This window comes from Periplaneta americana, chromosome 10, assembly GCF_040183065.1.
Source record: "Periplaneta americana isolate PAMFEO1 chromosome 10, P.americana_PAMFEO1_priV1, whole genome shotgun sequence".
Taxonomy (NCBI): domain Eukaryota; kingdom Metazoa; phylum Arthropoda; class Insecta; order Blattodea; family Blattidae; genus Periplaneta; species Periplaneta americana.
The window spans coordinates 7,959,749-7,983,148 of NC_091126.1; the positions used below are offsets into that span (position 1 = coordinate 7,959,749).

Below are 23,400 nucleotides of genomic sequence, written 5' to 3' on the forward strand. Positions count from 1 at the left end.
AGCACCGAGTATAGGAGGCTCAGAGAGTAACTTCTCTTGAAATCGACCGCGATTTTCTCGCATTAATTTCCTTGAGCTGGAGATGTTAGGGTCCGAAGAAATAAGTAGCCTGAGCAAAAGGTCGGTATGTGTCTTTTCTTGTTGTTTTTCTTCAGAAGACTTCTCTGAAAAGTCTACTATCTATTGTCTGCAATTATCTTAGCTTTATTTTTCGCATTAAATAATATGGTGCATATAAATTAACTATGCCTGGGCCTACTACAAGATTTTGCATTTTCCCTTAATTCGTTATATTGGTAAGAGGTCAACTGTAACTCAATAATCGAAGTGAGATCCTTATTAGGTGATATTGTTGGTCGTTCCCGCAAAACCAATTTTCACATTTGTAGTGACGCAAGTGAAAGCTCTCTCCAGAATATTCGCAGAATGTCTCAAACTCATCTGGGCAGAAGAAAGCTTTCTTTGGCGACTTCTCTCCGTTTTGATCTTTAGCTCAGTTCTCCGAAAAGTTTACGTGCACGTCCTCGAATGCTTGTACTGGGAGACTCAAATTGGAATTGTTTTGAACCCTAGATGACATCTTGTACCCTAGATGTTGCATCTTGTTTCAAACATAGCACATTCTATTTTAAGAAATTTTTCTCATTTCTGCTGTATTTTTCCCATTGTAATCGAATTTTCGAAAACAGACATTTAATTAATTTCTTTATTGACTGTAAAATGCCTTCAGAGCAATCTTTGAGACAAAAATGTTCAATTACATGATTGAGAATTTCGCTTTTTCCTCGCTCTTGCTCCGAACCTCGAAAACAGCTCTCCGGGTTACGGAGCGCACGGTGTCTGAAAGTAATTAATGGCTACTCTGTACGTGTCAGAAAAAAAATCACTACGTCTTACTCAGAAAAGCATAAAGAACATCTCTACACAATTTTATCGAGGTGATAGAAGGCTACACCTTTTAAAATTCAACTCAAAATAATGTAGTAAGGTAGATTTTGAACTCTCTGCACATATTTATTTAGACAATTCTAGACAGTAGGCCCTAAGATAATGATTTTTAGCAAAAGAATCAGTTTATTTGTAAGTACAGTATAAACCTTCTTATAATATATCCAAACTGTGTATTAGGGAAAAATACTATATTAACTTCCTCACTTTGCATCAGCCAAATACAAACTGCGCGCCTGCCTCTGCAACGCAAATGGTCTTATCCAGGGGCGTAGCGTGCATGGATGCAGGTGATTTGTCGCATCTCCTATAAATGCCTATACTTGTTTTTTTGAAAGATAGGACATGACAGGAGCGTTGCGATCGGAAAAACAACTGAATGTCACATAGCGTGGTAGGCCTGTTGCTATGGTAACAACGCTCGAGTTGCCAAACTTATAGTTCACACGTGGCGAGTGCTTAATAGCTCTCTTGGCGACATTTATTGTGCACACAATGTTAGCATTGGTACGTTTCGTCTTTGATTCTCTATCGATTTTTGTATTGTTTTCTTACCTTCGCGTCAATTGTCAATGAATGTTTTAACGTCAGCCATCTTAACGACAATTGCTATCCTCCATCAGCTGGCAGCGTGGTAGTCCATATTGGCAACATGGCACTGTAGTTCCAAGCTCGGCCGCTTAACCGTCATGTCCCATCTTTCAAAAAAACATGTATAGAAACTGGGTTTATGTTTGAAAAGCGCTTTTTTTTCTTTTGGTGTTCTGCGTGTATTTAAAATAAAAATACCTACCAGTACCACACTAAAAATGGAAAAAATACCAGAAAAATGCTCTTACAAACATTTGTATGGAAAGTTCGTTCCATATTGGTCTTGGAAAGAGAGACAAGACAGTTTTATCTGATTTCCTGCAACAGAAGTTTCTTTGGAAAAATCCATCTAGCATAAAAGAGATGATAGGTTGTACAGTTCAGGCGAGAGTTTACAAGTTAGTTTTCGCGTTAATGCACCCCCGTTATGCGAAATGAAACTGATCATTCAGGCAATCGATCATTTTCACTGATAGAATTTGAGTATTCAGTTCAGTAGCACTCATTGTCAGCACCAGTTCTTTGTACATGAATTTCACCTAAAATGGAATATTTACAAAAATTTAAATTATTAATTGTTAATTTTGTATAAACTCTTAAAATTCCTAAACTGAATTTTGTAAAGTCCTAAATCTCTTTTCTAGCACTTAGAATTCTGTTCCCAATTTATCACACAATGGTCATTCACAGACAAAGAAATAGTAATACAGCACGTCGACAGGGAAGAAACGGTGGAATAGAGATGAATCAGAACCGAGGTGTCAGACAAAATCTATTCTATGCCACAAGAAATGGCTATCAAGAAGTTTGAATTCAACGAGATCTTTTTGGAACACAACAGAATGTCTATAAATTCGTTACCTTATTAACCGAATTTCCGATCGAAACGAACATTTCAAGATTAAGAGAGCGCTCAATAATTTCTTCACTAACTGTACAAAACTTACAAAGTTATTATTGCTTCCCGTGCCTTCAATAGGCTTCACGGATGCAGCGAGTCAAGAGAAGTGCGGCATTGTGTAGTGCAGTCAAGCTATGAAGGCGGTCAATTTTAATGACTCTCGGACATATATTATTTGTTCCCGGATCTCCCAGTTTTTAAGCGTAAAGAAATACATTCCCATATACGTACGATATAAAAGACATCATCTTAGTCCAAACTCTTTCCTTAATCTCAGACTTTAAACGCTAAGTAAAATAATGCATGATCACAACGAGGCAAGTAATAAGATAATAATCTAACGTCTTCACAAATTGAATAACAAATTCATTTTCAAATGTGTTAATATACGCTAAAGAACTATTTTCCACACATTTAAATAATATTCGCTCGAGGAAACACAAGTTATAGTAGTGCAGTAAAGAACTGTGATTTAATAGTACATTATGCAACGAGCCTATAATGGTAGTAATTAAGAGGCGAGGATGTTTACGCAAGCGAGTTTCATAATTTTCATACGAGCGTCTTAATTACCATTATAGGCAAGTTTCATACGACTTTTTATGCTCAACCATATTTCTAACTTGAAATTATTCATAAATATTCATGTTATTGTTATGTGAGTGAGTGCAATAGCCTACCTCATGAATTGTGAGATGTGCGCAGACGCGAAAGTATTGATTTTTTTCCGGGAAACGAACGTCGACGACCTTGATATAATCTAGAGAGTAAGATAAACATGTCTTGATATAAACTTGAAATTGAATTAGACATTGAAAAACGAGATGACAAATTGAATTTATTTGAGTATTATTTACAATTAACGCTAATTATTATAGTAAAAGAACATAACCTTCTGCGACAGTATTGGATTTCCAGCCTCCGTGACCTTTCCATAGTTGTCTTTCGATTGCATATCCGAGAATAATCGAAAACCTGAACTTTAATGAATAGGTATACTTTGATGACATGCATTAAAGGACTGCTACCAGGTGTATAATTACTACATTTCGGCATGGTCGAGCATAAAAACATTATAGACTTAAGTTTTTTGATGTTCTCGATTAGTTTGCCTAACATTGCCTCATAAAACTCGTAGAATTCAACATCACCAAGCTCAGTACAATTTTTAAAGCGAGTAAAAATAATTATATAATTTCGCCCTAAGAATGACATAAATTTCACGAAGCACAATTTTAAACAAAATTAAACATGTATCAATTGCTTATAAAACCTAGTAGTTACTAAATTATGAAACAATACAGAAGTGTATCACAATTTCGTAAAAGTTTTCAGGACTATTTACAATGAAGAAAAAGTTTCCACAATAATTTATTTCAATTCATTACTTTAAAAAATGTTTTGAAGTACTTAGTAAGTGAGTTGTATTTTCTGAGTTTCACACGCGACGTGAAGTTCAATTCGATCAGAAAATTTCCTGTCTATTTTATTTTATGTACGCGTACGCGCTCTATGTTCGACGAAGGCTTATTTTAAAGCACACTTGCAGGAAATCTTTGTTCTCGGATTTTCACTATACGACTATTAAACACTCAAACATTATCCTAAGATGAAAAAATATGACGAAGTGACGTAAAAAGTTTTACTATGAACTCACCACATAGGATGCTATCAAAAATGCAGCATTAACTCTCTTCTGGGCATCCATAGTTGTATAATGTACAATCTTCTTTTTGGCCAATGAGAATGACTGCAAGAAAAACAAAGCATTCATTAGAGACCTATGAATTGCAATTATCAGAAACGCTGCGAAAATTCTGATTTCACAAACATTCCGAATCAAGAACTGAAGACCTCCCTCAAAGAACAGCTTTTGCATATGATATACAACGTTCTTTGAGGGATGTCTTCAATTCTAGACTACGTAATACCCTCTCAGATGACGATAATGTCACGACTGCTGAAAAACTATCAACTAATGAAAAGACCGAGGATTTGCATGAAAATGAATGTTTTTGTTGGTATGTCGCATTTAAGAAATACTCGTATATCATTGCATTTCGAACGAAAATAATCGAACAAGACCAGTTTTATATGGCATATTGAACATATTCCAACAGTTTTGGTGAAAATGCGTATTTTAATTTAATATTGCACATAATTGCCTTTTTGTCATTTTTCACGTTTCCCACACACACACTGATGATGAATCTTCAGAAAGTTCTTGAAGTGAGAGCGATGATTGTCACAACCACGTTCAACGGATCGTCAAACATTCCAATGTGCTCGATTGTTTATGCACTTGGATTGAGCGAGCCCCAAAGAAGAGGAGGAGGAGGAGGAGGAGGAGGAGGAAGAAGACGACGACGAGGAGGAGAAGCAAAAGAAACAGCTAATTCACAGTTCGGAAACGGATGACTATATATAATCGGCTCTTAAGTTCCAGCGAATACTTATACAGGGGCTGGAATTCCTAGTAGCACACTATTCGTTCCTGCTTATGAGGAGTCATCAAGACAAATAAATATATATATATATATATATATATATATATATATATATATATACTTACTATTTTAAATATATTTTTTTAAATATTAATGTACTGTATTTATGTTTTAGAAACAAAATTTGCCACTTTTCACAAAAAAATATTATCTCAGGAACCAGTTGTCTTAGAAGGCTGTGATTTTGTTTTGTAGTAACTAAGAATTGTAAAGTTGGCCGACAAATAAGTACCAAATGTCAATTATGTATGTATCTATGCGGTGCATATTAAATGCAAATTTTGGAAAAAAAAAAAATTGGACTTGAAGGGTTTTTGCAACGAGGTCTTCAATTGCTCCGTTCGTGGCTTCAATAGACACGAGGAAGTATTCTTACAGTATAAGATACGTGACAAATCTTGCAGAAACACAATACTTCTCTACAAGAACGAACAACAGAACTGAAACGTGGAAAGAGTTACAATTTACAAATGCTGGGTCTTAATAACATAAACAACATTCTACATTTCAAACACTAACAGTACTGTTGTGTTTAGGTAGCTTGGCCGGTGTTATGCGCGAACATTTGAGTAGAAGTGATGTCGAGTGAGTCAGTTTCTCAGCACATTCAGTGGAGCAGGAGGAGGAGGAGAACTTCTTCATGCATGCTGACGTAAGTTATAGTTATGTTGAAAAACAATGGTCACGTACATCCACCACAATTTTTCCATTCTCTTTTCACTCTTCCACTCACAATAAAATAAACTACAATGTCATTATTGGTTCCACTATGGTACTAATGTTTTCGCAATAGTTAGTATACAACGCACTTGCACAAGGAAAAGAAGTCAATTCTATGGGCCCTTACACACAAGCGACTTTTAGCCGCCAAGGTCGACTAAAAGCAGTCGACCTTAGCGGCTTTCGCGGGGATGCAGCGGTAATGTATTTAATTTAAACGCCGCCGGTTGCTTTACACACGAGCGCTGACCCCGACGGCAGACCGACTGCAGCTACTGTCATCCAGTCGGTCCCTGCGACCGGCGCGGCGGCAGCGTTTTCTGCTTACACACGGACGACTTGTATGTATGTATGTATGTATGTATGTATGTATGTATGTATGTATGTATGCATGTATTCACACTGCAAATGGGCATATACCCGGTGGCAGTGGTAACTAATTACACTCAATAATGACAATTAATAATAAACACAACTAATAAAAACATTACTAATTAATAATAATAATAATAATGAGCATCCTAAATTAAATGAAGCACGATCACTTAAAATAACATTTAAAGTAAATCCAATTTGTATCTTAACTCTAAGTTCGAACTAAGACCCATGAGTGTGATACGTTCATACCTGCTCGTAAAAAAGGCAATGAAATTGCCCATACTGCGCTCATTGAATAAGAATCCGATATATCGAATATTTTATATGTTCAACACGCCTTTTTCTAGGCCGGAGAAGAAATAAAAGTAGTTCTACCTCGACGTGCATTATTATAATGCGAGTAAATATTGACACAACTTTAGCAGTTCGACTGCCGTCGGAAGCGACGACACACAACGCCCGTATCGACTGCAGAGTCGCTCATGTCGACTGCTTCTGCCGTCGAAGAACCGCTCATGTCGGCGGCAGACCGACTGCAAAAAAAAAAAAACGACTGCTTTCGCAGTCGATCTTGGCGGCTAAAAGTCGCTCGTGTTTAAGGGCCCAGAAGGAGCTTTAAAGCGACTAACACATACACCACTTTTTCCTTATCAGTATCAAATTGACTTGCCTAGTTTACTGTGCAGAATGTTATGACCAGGCTTCTGTTCTGGGCACAAAACGCTGAAGTTCAGAGCGCACGAACGATAGTGTTGTGTTGGTCGAGTGGACTGGGAGATGGAGCGCGCCGTTACTTCGTGTCTCAACGTATAAACAGTCCGTCATAGTACGGCACAAAATATATTTCACCCTGTGCAGTATATACAGTACATTCCTAGTGTAGACAATAAATGTCTACCATTAAAGTATTAACGTGAGTTGTTACCTTCAATCAGGTGTCCCTACGCCGAAGCCTGTTACACGTACCGCAGCCAAGCAGCAATACACACAACGGTAATGCACATTACGGACCCACCTGTGCTGTTGCAGTCACCCCACACGGGTCATGACGTCATTTATACTCCGTGTACTCTAAACCTCATACTGGTTACTCTGTATCCCTAGGCCGAAGCCTGGTTATGACAGGCCAAGCTATCTAAACAACAGTAATTCAATGTGGCCCAGCTATTATTAAACTATTTACGATCAAGAATACAATATCTCGCTCATCAAAGTGTGTTTTATGTTTTTGAGAAGAACAGTACAAGACAACAGGATGCAAGTCACGTCTAAAGGTCTGCGTGCTTTAAGTGGAGGTCAGTGGGACGTGCTGAATCTTTCCAGCGTCTGAAAATCCTACTAATCAATTGGTGATCTGAAAACAATTTAAAGAAGGCCTCATTTCCGACTCTTACTTATCAATGTCACAGTTTGTTATTCTGCTCTCTGAAACAATTACAACTCTGAAGATTAGACAAACACGTGACGAATCACAAGCTACTTGGAGTCAGCACAGGAAAAGAATGGAGATACAAGATGCGTTACTGCCGCAGAAGAAAGAATGAAAAAGAAAAGTCTGAACTCGTTTCACAAGCCTCAACAGTAAAATCCTGAACATTAGTAACGTTCGATATGAAATCCCAATGTCTTCAACAAAGCAACAAATATATATCTTAATTAATCGAATCTAAAATACTGATTTCCGTAAATGAAAACACTTTATTACATTACATACTGAAACGTACAATTTGCAAATGAAGTCAGATATCTTCTTGTTCTTCATTACAAGTGTCTTTTATGTATTAGTAAAATGCAGAAAGTGAAAATGAAGTGTCACCTCACTTAGCACGACATGCTACAGTGACTCAACTTAATATTCGGCCACATCTGTTATTTTAGTTTCAACAATTTTATTTAAACATTTTAAGAAGAAATAATTTATTTTTGTACATAAAACAAACAGATTTAAACTTCAAAAGAGAAAAAAGAAAAATAGCTTTTAAACATAGGAATTAGATATTAACAAAAATAAAACACTCTTTATTACGTAAACATAAACAAATTTAGGCAAATATAAAAAATCACTTTAATATCCGGTCATAAACAGACACATAAGTATGTACTTCTCAATAAACAAAAAAAAAAAAAAAAAAAAAAAACATTAATACTTTGTTGGGTATCCATTTTGTTGAATGACTTGCTGCAATAACCTGGGCAAGTATTTTCTTCATGTAGTCGGGACTTAATTGATTCCATTCCTTTTTCAATCTTCTTTGTAATTCTGTTCGAGCGTGGTGCCGACCACACCACCTCATTCTAGTGCGGGGTCCTACCTCCATGCCCCCAAGTGTCTTCATGGCATGCGAAGGGCCTGTCTTTACCCTATCTTATATTGCGACGAGATTTGTTTTCCTGCGACTGACAAGGTTCTAAATGCAAATTCCTTCATCTTATAAACAGACAATGCTTAAAGAAATACACCCCATAACTCTACATATATTAATAGAATGGAATTTGAAAATAAATGCCAAAGTAGAGTAAAAATATAGGCCTACATAAATAACCAAGATAAACTTATAAGCTTTGAGGCAGATTTTCTCAAAACAAGCAGATGGTCAGCTGGAATCTTGTTACTCAATCTTATCAGAAAAATTTCCCTCAAGCTGTCAAATGACTGAACAGTTAAGTCGGAAGTATTTCCAAAACCTATCTGGAGTTTCTCATAAGTCCGAAAACGATGTACGGAATCTACTTTTATAAGTCTTAAATCAGTGAATTGATGTATCCAATATCGTCTGTTTTGTTTCAAAATATGTTTTTGTACACAATGTAAGCAAACATTACACGTTTCCTTTTATGCACATCCATCTCCGATGGCGGCAGAATGCGTACTCGAGTCATTTCACGGAATAGTGTGCAATGAGTTTCGCGATGCCTGTCCAGCCACGCAGCGGTACCGTACATTTAAACAACGGATGTTTGCATCGGGCATTAACGACCCCTTTCAGACAAAATGAAGGCATGGCAATAGTTACAAGAGATGGCTAAACCGAATTATTCTGGCAAATCCTGCTACAGAGTTGTTTCGTGCAACACCAGACGAAAGCATCTGTCCAGAATGGAAGGCAAGTTCCATTTGGTGTGAAAATATCGGCTGACTGAGCTACGGTGTGTCCACAAATGAAGTATAGTATATTTAACTTACACAAACTCGTTATTAACCTCTGCTTGAACGTAAGTGATATGCGTTTTCAGATATACAAATTTGGTTTGACTTGGTTCTCCCTTTCCCCCGCTACGTCCCAATGCAGTGTTTCCTTCTACCGGTAGGCGGGTGCAGTGGGAAGTAGTCACGCCAACACCTTAAAAATAAGGTTGGCAGAACTCACAGCATAAAGGCAACGTAATTCGTCCGTAATTCCTGCAAATACGTATGCGAATTACTCAGGGATTAGGCGTACTGTATAGCCTACTGGTGCTGACGACATTTAAGAAATTATCAAACACCAATACCACAAGTGTTTTCAAAAGCGAACATAATATTAACGCGTGTTCCGCAAATTAATTCACTAGGCCTAACATACCTAGTGATCGCTGGATTTGTATCTGGAATGCAAAAAGCATTCATTTCCAGAGCTAAACTTTTTGGGTGCTATTCATAGACATTTCGCTAGCATAAGACTTACATCCCCTGCCATCCGTTTCTGACCTGCAGTCAAAAGTCTGCAAGAGGTCCTTCAAGTGAGAAAAATGAACTCTTGTATTTTAAGAAAATGTGTTTTGACATTATACACATTGCAATTGTAATAGATGAGCAATGAAATGAATCCTACAGATTCAAAATCCCCTACATCCACTTTCACAAATTGAATTTTGACAGTAACTGGTTGCAAATAGAGGAAATTTTCAACCTAACAGTGACTTTTAACAAAACCTTTGCTTTAAATTTAGTGACTTATTTAATTCAAACTCTATATAAATCATTCGAATTCTTAGCGAGCACATGTGGGCATAAATCAATTATGAACAAAATGGTCTTTAGAGTGTTTTGAATCTAGAGGATTCAAAATAGAGCTTACAAAACAATAACCTTTAGAGTTTTTCAGTTTATACTCGTATATGTATTTATGTACCAGTACTTGTTTCTTTCTTCCAATGCTTCGTAACAAATTCAAGTACACTAAATACTGTTTTCCCTTAGAAGAATATACTACATTATTTAACATGAAGTACTGTTTATTGCTGATAATTATTACTTTGCATGACGTATATCAGGCAATTATTAATTTTCTAATTCGTATGATTATAATTTCCCTACAACTACAATATCTTACTTAGTGTAACACTTTCTACAGGGACATCATTTTATTTGTACTAACATTTCTAATATTAACCTGGCTATATCTTTGGTTGAGAACAGGAAACACCGTTTGCTACCCCCTTCCATGACTGGAGTTCGATGATACTGGCGTAAAATACAAATAAATCACTTTACTAGGTACAGGAGGGAAGAAAAGTAGTTAATTTACTTTACTAGGTACAGGAGGGAAGAAAAGTAGTTAATTTACGTAAACTAGGAAATATCGCGATTTTGAGTTTGATAATTTTCATTATAGGCTTTTGTTTAATCAAAATACAGTACTGTATTAACAATAAGTGTTTTTACTCGCCAACTGAGTTGTCCATCCGGACGTATTCATTGTGCAGTGTATATTATACTGTCTACATCACATTAGCGTACAATATAGAGAATGAAGTTAAATTGCAAAATAATCATAATGTGGATATTTAAACACATTTTTGAAAATGGTGGCAGTTCATTTCGATACAGGCTTCAGTTCCTTTGTGCATATTACCGCACTATAGATTATTGTACCTAATTCCTATTATCAGTTTCGTCCTTCGAACTAGTAACTCATGTTGAAATAATTCTGTACCTAGTCTATAAAAAAGTATATTACATACTGTAAATTCAATCTTCACTTCTGCTCGACCCGAAAAGATAAAATTACTCAGACATGCTATCTACTGTCCATCCAAGTGGTTATGTAGCAGGGTCGTAGAAAGGGGAGAAATCACCCGACAGTTAATTACTTAACGAGGCCCTTTTATTTAAGTTATTTTAAACAGTCGTATAATATTACGTAGACGTCCAATTCCTAACAGAAATTAATGTTTTCAGAAAAGAGCTAAGATAGCCCAGCCACTAACATTTACTGAGGGGCGAGCAGAAGCGAGTGGAGGAAACCGGGATGCGACGTAGGCAAACAGACGACAGTACCTATGCGAAAATATGATTCAATATTGAAAGCTCTTTCGTCACTGGAAAACGCGAAAATATTTCTGGAACGTACTATACTCACTAACTCAGTACTGCTTACTATGGCCGCATACGCGGTGTTGGTTCTGTGTGGAGAACGGTTGGAAGTTTACTAGTAGAGGGGTTGGGAGTGAGTACATTAAAAAATTCAGGTACAATAAAAATTGAAGTAAAAATAAAATGATGACCTTGTACATTCCAGCCTGACCACTGAGTAGTTGCACTGTCATAATTATGCTGTCTTTTTACAGCTGATCACGCGGCGAATCAAATGATAAGTTGCCGTGCTGATTTCGTGACACCAATGGTTTAGTGTTTAGCTACACTATAATACATACATACACCTGTGGAGTAACGGTTAGCGCGTCTCATCGTGAAACCAGGTGATTCAGGTTCGAATGGCGGTCAGGGCAAGTTACCTGGTTGAGGTTTTTTCCGGGGTTTTGCCTCAAACCAATATGAGCAAATGCTGGGTTACTATCGGTGCTGACTCGCTTCACCGGCATTATAACCTTCATTTCATTCAGATGCTAAATAACCTGAGATGTTGATACAGTGTCGTAAAATAACCTACTGAAAATACAAACATATTAGAAAATGGCCCGTCGACATCGAACTTTACTTGTGACATATGCAAACGTAAGTCGTCGTGTTGTCAAATACAATTTTCCATTTGAAGATCAAGCGGTAAAAACGCTTCATGCCCACTTTGGGTGCAAATGAGCTGATGCTGCTAAAGCTTACCATGAACACCGTCACGTGCCTGAAGCACGAAACGACCCAAGTCGTACGAAAGGTCGCTTTGAAAATTGGCTTTGGGAAAAGAATGTTTCATGCCTGCGTATACTGCAGTTATCAGCTATCGCAACACCAGTCATGTGACATGGAGGGTTCTTCCCGCTTTGTATTCATTTGTCATGGAGTTTTACACTGACCTTAAGTCTTTCACAGTTTGCAATATAACCAGCAGTCATTTGTAAACACACAATTTCTGTACCAGATTTCCCGCTGAGAAAGTCGTCCGTCATCGTATCAGCATAAAAAAATCTACTCGCAATCCACTGAAAATGGATACAGCTTCTGTACTAAATAACATCTTTGCGTTCTAATACACTAGTTCAATACTGCAATAGTATTTCCTGCTATAGTCCTGTCACTTTTATTTCCGGCAGCCAATCGCGTTGTAGGTCGACTACATTTAAACGTGTTCGTCTTGCCATTCGCTGCTGATGACGTTATGTACTTCCTAGGGCTCGATAAATACTTAATATAATCTCCCGCCACATTTTTTCTTTCTCGTTGGCGTTCGCAGGAAGCACACGAGGACATTATTTGCAGCTCATTAGCTCAAATAGAGTGCGTTTGATTTATTATCATAGGAACTACGACATGATAATGTTTAACGGTGCGGCAAATAGAGTCCTCGTCTGGTAGCTCGGCATCGAAAGAACAAAAATGGCGAATGATACTACGTACCTAAACTTTATAGAGCCTTCACTTGCTAAGGCGTAAGCGAAGAGGAGTCATGCCGGAAATAACAGCGACACGACTATAATAGAATAAATACAAGGAGCTCTGGATTTAAAGTATATTTAAAGGAATTTCTTTGGCTGAAAAGTACAATTATCAGACCACGTGTTTGGAAAAAAAAACCGTGTCCCACGTTTTCCTTGAAAATGTAGTTATTCAGTTGCTGAAGTGTATATCATGGTAATTACATAGACCTATAGACTAGCCGGCATTTCGGAAGGCGGTCGGCTGTTACATGCGCCGTAGCATTTCTGACGTCATTTCTGGTATGTGACGTCACAAGCTTGTACAGTAGAACCAATCGGAATCAGTCTGTAACAAGTACTTCCCGAGTTCGTTTGTTCACGTGTTAATGTTTCAATACATTGAATAAGTAAAACTAACAGTTACTGTGTGTGTGTAAGATAAATAAATGGAAGAAGAGACTGTGAAAAGACAAGTACTGCACAGGCAGGCGCGGAAAATAGTGTTTAAGGTATATAATTATTTTAAAAACTTTTACGAGCAGAACGCTGCCGGCCATTTTGATGCTGGCTGCAACGTTGCCAACGCGCAAGAAACGACTGCACAAGCGTATGGTGTGGGATTGAGAACCGTGCAAAGAATATTGTTAGTGAAGGAAAGAAGATTCCTTTGGTGTCATGCTTACAGTAATCAACGGCTAAGGTCATTATTGTCTTTTGATAGTTTAAATTCTCTCCTGTGCTATTTGTATTGCACGTGCGCGTGAAGTACGACGTGGCAATGTTATACGCTGTCTTGCTCTCTCTATCTGTCTCTCTCGACGCAAAAGCTAGCAGACGATCGCCTTCCGAATTGCCGTCGACTCTAGTAACTGATTGGTTTCAAGAGCATACCCTCTGACAATTGATTGTCATGCTATAACGTCGTGCCATCGTAACTATAACTAAAGCCAGTGACACTCGTCTATGAATCGGAACAGAACTGGTAGATTGAGAACATTCATTTCTTGTGCGTGTGTATGTGTGCGTATGTGTGTGTGTGTGTGTGTGTGAGAGAGAGAGAGAGAGAGAGAGAGAGAGAGAGAAAATAAAAAATATGGGTAAATGTGTAAAACCTGTTGTGTCATACGCAATGCTGCTACATAGTTAACGCAGATTTTAGCATTGCATACTTATATCCGCCTCTTATTATTTTCCTTGTTGTACACACCCGTACTATTCCCACAATATGTAAAATATTTCAGCTACGTAAGATTTCCTTAGGGATGGTCAAGTAAGTATGCTACAGAGCGACTTAAAAGTTACCGGAATTCTCTCCGAGTCACGAGATTGCTTTTCGACGGGAGGCACGTTGATTTGCTTGCAACCTGGCAAAGGACACTGTTTAAATTTTTTCTGGCAGTTTAAATTGCCAATCTCAGCCAGTTCCTTGAACTGTACTGGGAAATACGTATTTTAACCATGGTTACGTAAACATTACAGAACCGCATCCGGTGAATTTCAATGTTGTGAAGGCCATAACTCGGAAATGAAGCATTTCCGGACACATGTTGTAATGAACTATTTTGATTATCTACATGTGGGAAATACATACCTGAAATTATGCCCCGTATTTTTAAACACCCTGTATATATAATTATATAGCATTTCGTTCAGTTTTAGTAAATTTCAATATTGTTGGTAGTCTTGTAGATGGATGCGTTTTCTGTCATCATACCGACTTCTACCATGGCTGATCGCACACATAAGGACGTAAGCACAGGGAAATCACTCCTTACTCTTGTTAATCCTTCAGGTTACTCCATTTCCCTGCCTGCAAGGAGGATCAGCGTCACTACTGGGTGTTCAGTTCAAAGTGTGTCATGGCTCGCTGTATGCCGTCATGTGGCTAGCCGATGAGCCTAGAGAATTCAATCTTCCTACACTTCCGCAGAGGTGTATAACCTATGAGGTAGAGAAGTTGCCTAGCAAGTACGGCGTTCATTCTGAAAAGAGTACGTACCGATGCGTACGGTAACGCCGGTTGTGGCAGGAATGTGAACTGTTTGGAAATACGTACTGTCGGGATATGGGGAGAGTGTTAAGACGATTACTTACGTATTTGTTGACATTAACTTCGACGGTCAACATGGACACGGAGCATTTGATTTGTGTTGTGGAATGTTACCGTACGCAACCGATGATAACAAATACCCTGCGTACGACTTTCCGGCGCAAAACACAGTTCGAAAGAGGTTATGGTAGCACACAGACCGTACAGACCGCCATCTGTTGCTACGACGTTCAAGTTATACCGTACACGTTCTCAAGTTCAGATTGAAGAACGCCTTAAATAATAGGCAACTTCTCTAACATATAAGCTGAAACTCGCTTCAAATCGGTGACCCAACAACAGTGACGTCATGACACACTTTGAAATGAACACCCAGTATAATATCTATAGTCAACAGGTGGTGCAATTATCGAGGAAGGGGTTGAACACCGTCGTCTAGGTTCCGTGAGAAGACGTATGTCCACTTCTTAGCAGAATGCAGCTCTGGTTGCAGAAGTAGTCAGGAATCTTCAACAGTCTACTTTTGAATTAGAACTAATTCCCGTTTTCCTTAGATCTTGCCGAACAGCTCTGCGGCATTTAAAAGATGCAGGAATTTCGCTCGCATAGCAGCAAAGATAGAACACCTAACAGACGATCATAGCTATTTCGTCTCGCGCTTGCAGAGGAAAATGCCAATCGCAACTGGAACAGAGTCATATTCTTAGATGAAGTGGAATTTTCTTCTACACGCCGGAGGAAAGTGATCGTCTACAGTCCACGTGGAGCCCGATAATACGAAAGATACGTGGTTAGGCAATTTCGCAGAGGCCGTGTATCTGTGTCTTGTTGGGGCTGGATGTCTATTGATGGTCTGGGTATTTTGAAAATGTAGTATGGGGAGAGGTGAAAACAGAAGTGGAGTCGAATTCACCTTCATATCAACGAAGGACAAAGGACTCCTTTTGGGCTCAAATTCAACACGTCGTCGGTACTGCAGAAATTTGTTTTCATTCATACCTCGAAGGTTGACTGAAGTAATTAGGGCTGAGGGGTCACATAGTTAGTTATTTGCTGGTTCTGAAACTTCGTCCAATTGTATTAAATTTTCTAGTGGTAAGGTATTACTCTGACAGTGTGGTAAAAATGCACAGACAGCAATCGCTGCTTCTATTTCAGTTACACTCTTTTTAATAAATAATAGTTTCAAAAGTCTGACACAGTTTGGCGTTTTGTAAGAGAATGTCAGATATTCTAGTAACAATGCCTTAGTGACAAGCAAATGGAAACTAAAAATCGATACATACACACACCTTTCTACTAAATAATGCCAAAATTATGTAATCAGAAACTGTCAAAAAAAAAAATAAAACTTAGCTCTATATTATGTGAAATGTGGGAGCGGAAAAACATATCACACTTCCAGTAAACTAATGTCATATGTCGACAATCACATATTTCTTTCGTAAATTATTTCCAAACCGTTTTACTGGCACGAGGTTTGAAATTCTAATAATAAAACAATATATTATCAAAGGTTTTGGTACCTATTTACTAAAATATTTTTACAGCAATATTTCATTAGGAAATAGCGTATTTTACAAATCGCAATTTTCGAATTATGATACTATTTTACTGGGAGTGCGATATGTAATTTGTGATGTAAGTAGACTTGACCAGTCTCGGACTCGCTGTAACTTGGGCGGAAGATCGTCCTTTGCTGGTAATTAACTTTACTTCTACTTGCGTCCCTTGTAAAATAAATATTTAGCTTCAGTTTTCTAGAGGAACCAACAAGTTTTCTCAAGAATTCTCCGAATGCGTCAAAAGGCAATAAATAATGTGCTCAGATGATCTTCCTGGTCCAGCGGTGTGGAGTAACGGTTAGCATGCCTGACCGTGAAACGAGCGGGTCCTGGTTAAAATCCTGGTTGGGACAAGTTAGCAGGTTGAAGTTTTTCCGGAGTTTTCCCTCAACCCATTAAGAGCAAGTACTGGGTAACTTTCGTCGTTGGACGCTGGACTCATTTCGCTGGCATCAATTTCATCTCATTCAGACGCTAGATAGCCATAGCAGTTGATAAAGCGTCGTAAAATAACCAATTAAAAAAGATCATCCTGCAATAAATCGAAAACAAGCAAGCTACAGCGATGCGTGAGTAAACAAAGCCCAGCGAGTTCAATGCTGTCCTCTGGAAGTCAATTCATTTTTAGGGGATTTCTCGGATTGACATAATGCACATTGCAGGACTCCCGTGACGTGGAGTCAGCCTGCCGACAAACTTCCAGCTATGAAACAGAAAAAACGCTCCGCGGTTATTGATAGTGGTTGTTTTGCTCAGATGTTCCACATTTCACGAAAACAATTATGATGTCAGAATGTACCGTTTCTGACCTGCTTACGTTGCATTACTGCTACATTATCTTCCTGAATACTGACCAGTGCACCATGCATACGTTTAACCTTGGCACGGCTGAGGCATTGAATTCTGGGTGAGTTTGTTACTGCAACAAAGAATATGAAGCAACTTTCCTGCTTCACGTTTCAATCAACATATTCGCCTCTCCCACACACGAGAGGTTGCTCTGTTCTACATTAAGCAGTGCCAAGTTCATTTCAGTCTGATAATACTGTACGTATTGTCGGGCCATCGGATCTATGCACCTTCAGCGCTGTCGTCGTTTTTGAAAAAGTTAACGCCTTTATTCATTCCATTCCACCAGCTTTCCTCCCACCACGTCAAACAGCCGGCCACGAACCTTGCCAAATAGGGATGTTGCCAAACTTCCGTCAAACAATGTCATGTCTCTTGAATATTGCTTATTAATAATGTAAGGTTAATTATTACTTATTCATAATCTAATTTAAGTAAGTGTAATAACATTGATAAACATCTACGACTATTTGGAGATAATTATACGATTACAGTGGATATTTGTCGGTTAGATGGAAATTACGTGATGGGAATCTATTTCGTTTTTAATGAGAAATGTTTTCGTTATAAATACTTCTCCTTCACTTCATTATCTTATTTTGTTACGTTTGGAACGTGATCTTGAAGTCCTAATAAAATTATAAAATTGTAGGAATGAATGAACACACAGTCATGTATCCTCTTTCTTTCTCATCCGGGCTAGGGACCGGCTATGGCGAAGTTACTACATGCTACGATCTTATTTACATACTATATAATATAACATACTGATAATGTGTAGGAGTTCTAATTTATGCTTATGAAAATAATTTACATATTTACAAAAGACCAATACCTGTATTATGCATGAAATTACAGAGGGTATATCCCGGACATATCTGAATCTGAATCACTACTATTGCTGCTGCTGCTGTCTTCACTCAACTTGATAAAATATCTAGCTACTTCCTCTTCTATTAGGCCTAATCCGTAACCTTCCTCTTCCATCTCGGAAATTCATTGCTTCTCTCGCAACCATTAATAATTTCTTCAAAGTCGGAACTTCTTTCTGCATGGTATAAAATTCTTTTATCTTTCTTCTTAAAATACATCGGTCCATATCATCTGCAAGAATTAAAGGTTCCCGTGGTCTGTTCTTCCCTGGAGATTCTAGCTTTTCATCTCGTGCACAGACTCCCTCTCTCCTGATTTTTTTATTAGGCGCTCTGACCTGCCTATATAAATTATAAATTACATGAAAATATTGTATTACATTAGTATTAGCTAAGTAAGTAATTTTAATACGTAATCAATTGAAATAAAATAAGCCTCACCTGTGATCGCAACAGCTCTTTTCGTTGGCTGATTTATAGGAAACAGATATTGACCTGTTCGTTCTTTTCATCGAAAAATGCTATTGCTTGCTTAATAATATTTTTTCACCACTCCGTGCTACAGTATTCATGTTGAGTTGACAACACTGGACTGCAAGTGCAAATAAACTGTCCCGCAGAAGGCTCAAAATTCTGGGTAGTAGGGGGACAGAAAGGGAGAGAGATAGAAAAGAGAGAGATAGGAATGCAGGGAGAGAAATGAATTACCGAGGCTGAGAAGGAATTAGGGTTCAGTTCGGATATCTTACGGGGGCACAGATCCGATGGTCCGACAATACTAGTAGGAACCAAAGACGTTATATAGTATAATAGACCCACAGAGCGCTGGTGTCCTCTCCAAGTTGAAACCAGTCTGCGCACGTTTACGCCGCCATGTTACTGGTAGGAACAGAGAGGTAAACACGATAGTGTCATGGTCGTCCTTTGTTTTGTCTCGGGTGTTTTTAGTGAACATTGTGAAAGTAATGTAAATTGCTGTGATAATGGTATGAATTTTTGTTTTGTAATTATTATTATAGTTGATATGAAGTCATATGCTTTGTAAATAGTGTAAAACGGTGATTTCCTGTGCGGCGTATAAGTGAAATAACACGTGGCTTAGAGGGTCAGGAGTTTCTTTTCACAAGTATACACGATTTAAAATAATAAAATTAAATTCTGGAGGCTACATTGAAACTGAAACATGTACATCTTAGATATCACAGTTGAAAAAGTGTATAATAGACAACAATCTGTCTTTGCAGGTTCTCTTTGAAGAAGCCCGAGCTACTTTCTAAGTGGCTTGTTGCTATAATAAGAGACAAATTTGTGACTTCACATTATGTAAAACTATGTTCGTCTCATTTTAAAGATAAAGATTTTTGGAAAAGTAACGGCAATAGAATTTTGAAAGATGATGTACCACTCCTGTTTAATTTTCTAAGCCATTTGAGAAAGGTACGATATAATATTATCTCTCTTGTTACAATATCATTAAAAATCAATCAGTAGTTATGACAATAAAGAATACATAATTGTTAGTACAGGTATATCAGACTGTAGAGAAATCCCACTGGGTGAATTATTTAGACTTACACGTCAGATATTAAACACAATTAGTGGAAAGATAACTTTTTGCTTTTATTATGTCAATTAATTTATCTCCAAGATAATAAACTTTCATTCAAAATCCATATATGGATAAATAAATATACAAATAATAAATAAATAAATAAATAAATAATAAGTAAATAAATAAGCTAAGCCTTCTTTGTGAACTTATGGTTCAGAATTCACCTATAAATAACCCTTTCATATTTTTCCGGATATATCTTATTAAAATAGCAAGGAATGTCATCTTATTCATAATAGGCCCTACATATGTGCATAAAAGTTATGTACCATCACTCCGCAAGCAATGATAATATATACATATATATATATTTATTTATTTATTTAAAATAACAATATACAGTACAGTATGTAAGGAAATCCATTCATAAAAAAGTATGTCGTTATTTTATTTTGGATAAAGTGATTATGTTTAGTATTTAGGTCTTCACGTTACCTATTATTTGCAAATGTATTAGGTACCGGTACTTTTTTATAATTGATAGCATTCTCTTCATTAATTGAAGAATGAATTCATTGTAGTTTGGCTACCTTTGCGCATTATATTTAGCCAGATTACTTATGTCCTGTGATCTAGAAGTATTGGTAATATAATTTTCAATTCTCTAAAACAGGTCTATACTGATTATCATATATTTATTTCACTTAAGAATTTGATTATAATAATAACTTGTGTAATCAAGTTGCATATATTTATGTTTTGTGATCTAAGAGCAAAGTATGTTTATATAATTTTGAATTCTCTGAAACCTAACAATATGCCGATTATCGTAAAATTATACATTCTATAATGCGTACTGTGTAGGTTTATTTGTGGATGTGTGAGCATGTTTTCTATAAATTTCTGCGTACGTATTTTCTTTTCTTTAATCTTCTGACGCATATCAATGAAATTTTCAACATGTTTATTTCGTCCTAATTTTACGTTAAACGTCGAAAATTGCTATAATCTGTCAATTTTAGATCTCACAGCGTTAAATTGCGTGATTTACGTACTGCCTCTTATGCATCTGCTCTCCATCAACATGGCGGCAAGCGCAGCGTTCAATTTGCCCCGGTTTCCTTCTTTCTGCGCAGCCGAGATTGTAGGGGCTTGGTAGGAACCTCTTCATGTCACTATACACCCAACATCATAAGCAAGAAACAATGACATTATGTTTATCAGACGTTATAAGTTCAGCAATTGAATCGTGATTTAAGTTAAGAGCTCGTTGATTCTTAAAATTTGAATTTAAGATTCATGTACAGTGTTTATAGACGTGCTGGACGACGTCAAGTCAAGTGAGACTCCGTAATTACTCGTACAACGCTACACAACCTTCCATGAGCAAAGCCAAAATATCCCGACTGGACGCGGAGTTGTCACGTCTTGCCGTTAAAAATAAACGCCAAGAAGATAAAGAAACAGGACTAGACATGTAATCCTATTTACTGTATAAGATTCATAATCTAATCTAAGCCACATGCTATGCTGTTCCAAAAAATTGCGCCCTTTTCCTTGCCTCACATCAAATGTTCGTACTCCTTCCCCAATCTCATTCTGTAAAAAAAATACAATACGCGAAACTATAATGTGTTTACATTGATCGCTTGGTTAAATTTTGGTAATGAAGAAAATATGAGCTATTTTTAAATATTTTTTTTTATATTCAATATTTTAATGTGCTTAGATCTTCCTGGTCCAGCGCCCTGGAGTAACGGTTAGCATGCCTGACCGTGAAGCGAGCGGACCCGAGTTCAAATCCTGGTTGGGACAGGTTACCTGGTTGAGGTTTTCCCGGGGTTTTCCCTCAACACAATTAAGAGAAAATGCTGGGTAACTTTCGACGCTGGACCCTGGATTCGTTTCGCTGGCATTCTCACCTTCTCATACAGACGCTAGATAACCTTAGCAGTTGATGAAACGTCGTAAAACAACCAATTAAAAATAATAACCTTCTATAATTAACTTAACACACTTAAAGTGTTGCTGAGTTCCTAAACAAAATTATTACTATAACAACGCACAAATTAAACTTCAACACTGTTTTAATTGGTACTTGTGCCGCTCTATTAACTACTAGATTATTTAGCGTCGATGAAATTGGTAGCGAAACGGTATTTGGCAAAATGAGGCAGAGGTTTCGATGAATTACCTAACATTCGCATTACGGTTGGGAAACCTGAAGAAAAAAAAAACAATGACGTAAAGCGGGAATCGAATCCACGCCAGAGCGCAGCTCCGGATCAAGAGAAAAACCGCGACTATCGAATGAGTTATACCGGTGGCTGTCAACATTGCTGCATTATGCTACAATACTAAGTATTTCCCTTCTTCACACGACTCATGAGTCCTCGTATTATGAATACTTAGTATGCAGTATTGAGCGATCTCTGCCACAGGAGAATTCTAATAGTACAATCGATATGTCTGCAACCTGATGTGTCGTTTCACTTACATGATAAAGAAACTCTCTTTGACCACACAAAGCAAAAAGTATGCTTTCATACTGGCCGATACAAGAATTTGTGTAATCTCCACCGCATGCTTTCTAATTAAAAGCATCAAGTCAGATGGTTGTGAAACTCAACCTCTGTTCAGTATCTTGGCAGTTACAAGAAACCACATTCACTAAATTTAATATTTCAAAGATTGTCTATTTCTCTCCCACACCTTACAGAAATAATACATCTTGTACTACACCTTGCATCATTATGTTGAACAGACTCCATAACGTCCGCTGAGAATCTTAATAGCTCCACATCTCGTGCAATGAAGGCCAAGAACACTTTTCACATCTCTTTCTTCTGCTTCGAGAATTTGAATAACTGATAATTACTTCCAACTAGTTGTCTATACTGCCCAAACCTCCATTATAAATTATCACTTGAAAAATTTTCTGGTAATAAAGATACATTAAGCTGGCTAAGGGCATAAACAAATTGCAAATATCCAATATCAAGCTGCGTGACAGATAATTATCTTTAGCAATTGCCGCCGTGTAAGCCAGGAGAGGAAGTCTTGTACGTCATATAATATAGTTCAGTGCGTTTCGAAGCAAGCAAGAGATCGTTTAGTATTAATATCATAACACAGCATTAATATTATCTTCACGACATGTGCTGTACCTGTACATTCATATTTATGAAGCTCCGAAAGTGTAATTCCATAAAAAACATTACTTACAAGAGACACTTTCTGACTCCGTAAGTATTTTGATAGTGTCTTGTGGCTTAACTTTGGAGCTCCCTTTACGAAAAATAAACTCTTTTGTGCGCAGGACTGTAATGTTTGAATATGCTGCTTCAATAGTTTCGTTGAAATCTTTCTTGCTGCTGTCAATAAATTAATCATTGCAGACAGCACTGAAGATCGGTCCAAGAAAGAACGTAAAATACATCTTGGAGGGGTTCTTTAGGTTAATGCATTTGTTCCTATTTTTCTTAACATGTAACGGGGCAGATGTTCTGAAGAGCTTCAAAGTAGCAGGCCTATTTAAATTCGAATCTCTGGCTTTGTAACTTAGTCACTTTCCCCTACATTGCCACAATTAGATTTCGTTTCTTAAAAAGTCGATAGTGACACATGTAACGGGAGTGCCAACAGTTTTAGTAACGTGATTGCGTTTAACTA

The 23,400-nt window shown here is 37.4% G+C and overlaps 1 protein-coding gene across 2 annotated transcripts in view; it reads right to left on the bottom strand.

Annotated features, from left to right (window-relative positions):
* The window catches only part of LOC138707406 (dual specificity protein phosphatase CDC14AB-like), a 140,675-nt gene that overhangs the window by 93,671 nt on the left and 23,604 nt on the right, over positions 1–23,400 (bottom strand). For both annotated transcript variants that reach the window (XM_069836788.1, XM_069836789.1), the window contains exon 3: positions 4,098–4,190. In XM_069836788.1, coding sequence (XP_069692889.1) covers positions 4,098–4,190 — 93 coding nt within the window. The remainder of the gene's footprint in view (positions 1–4,097; positions 4,191–23,400) is intronic.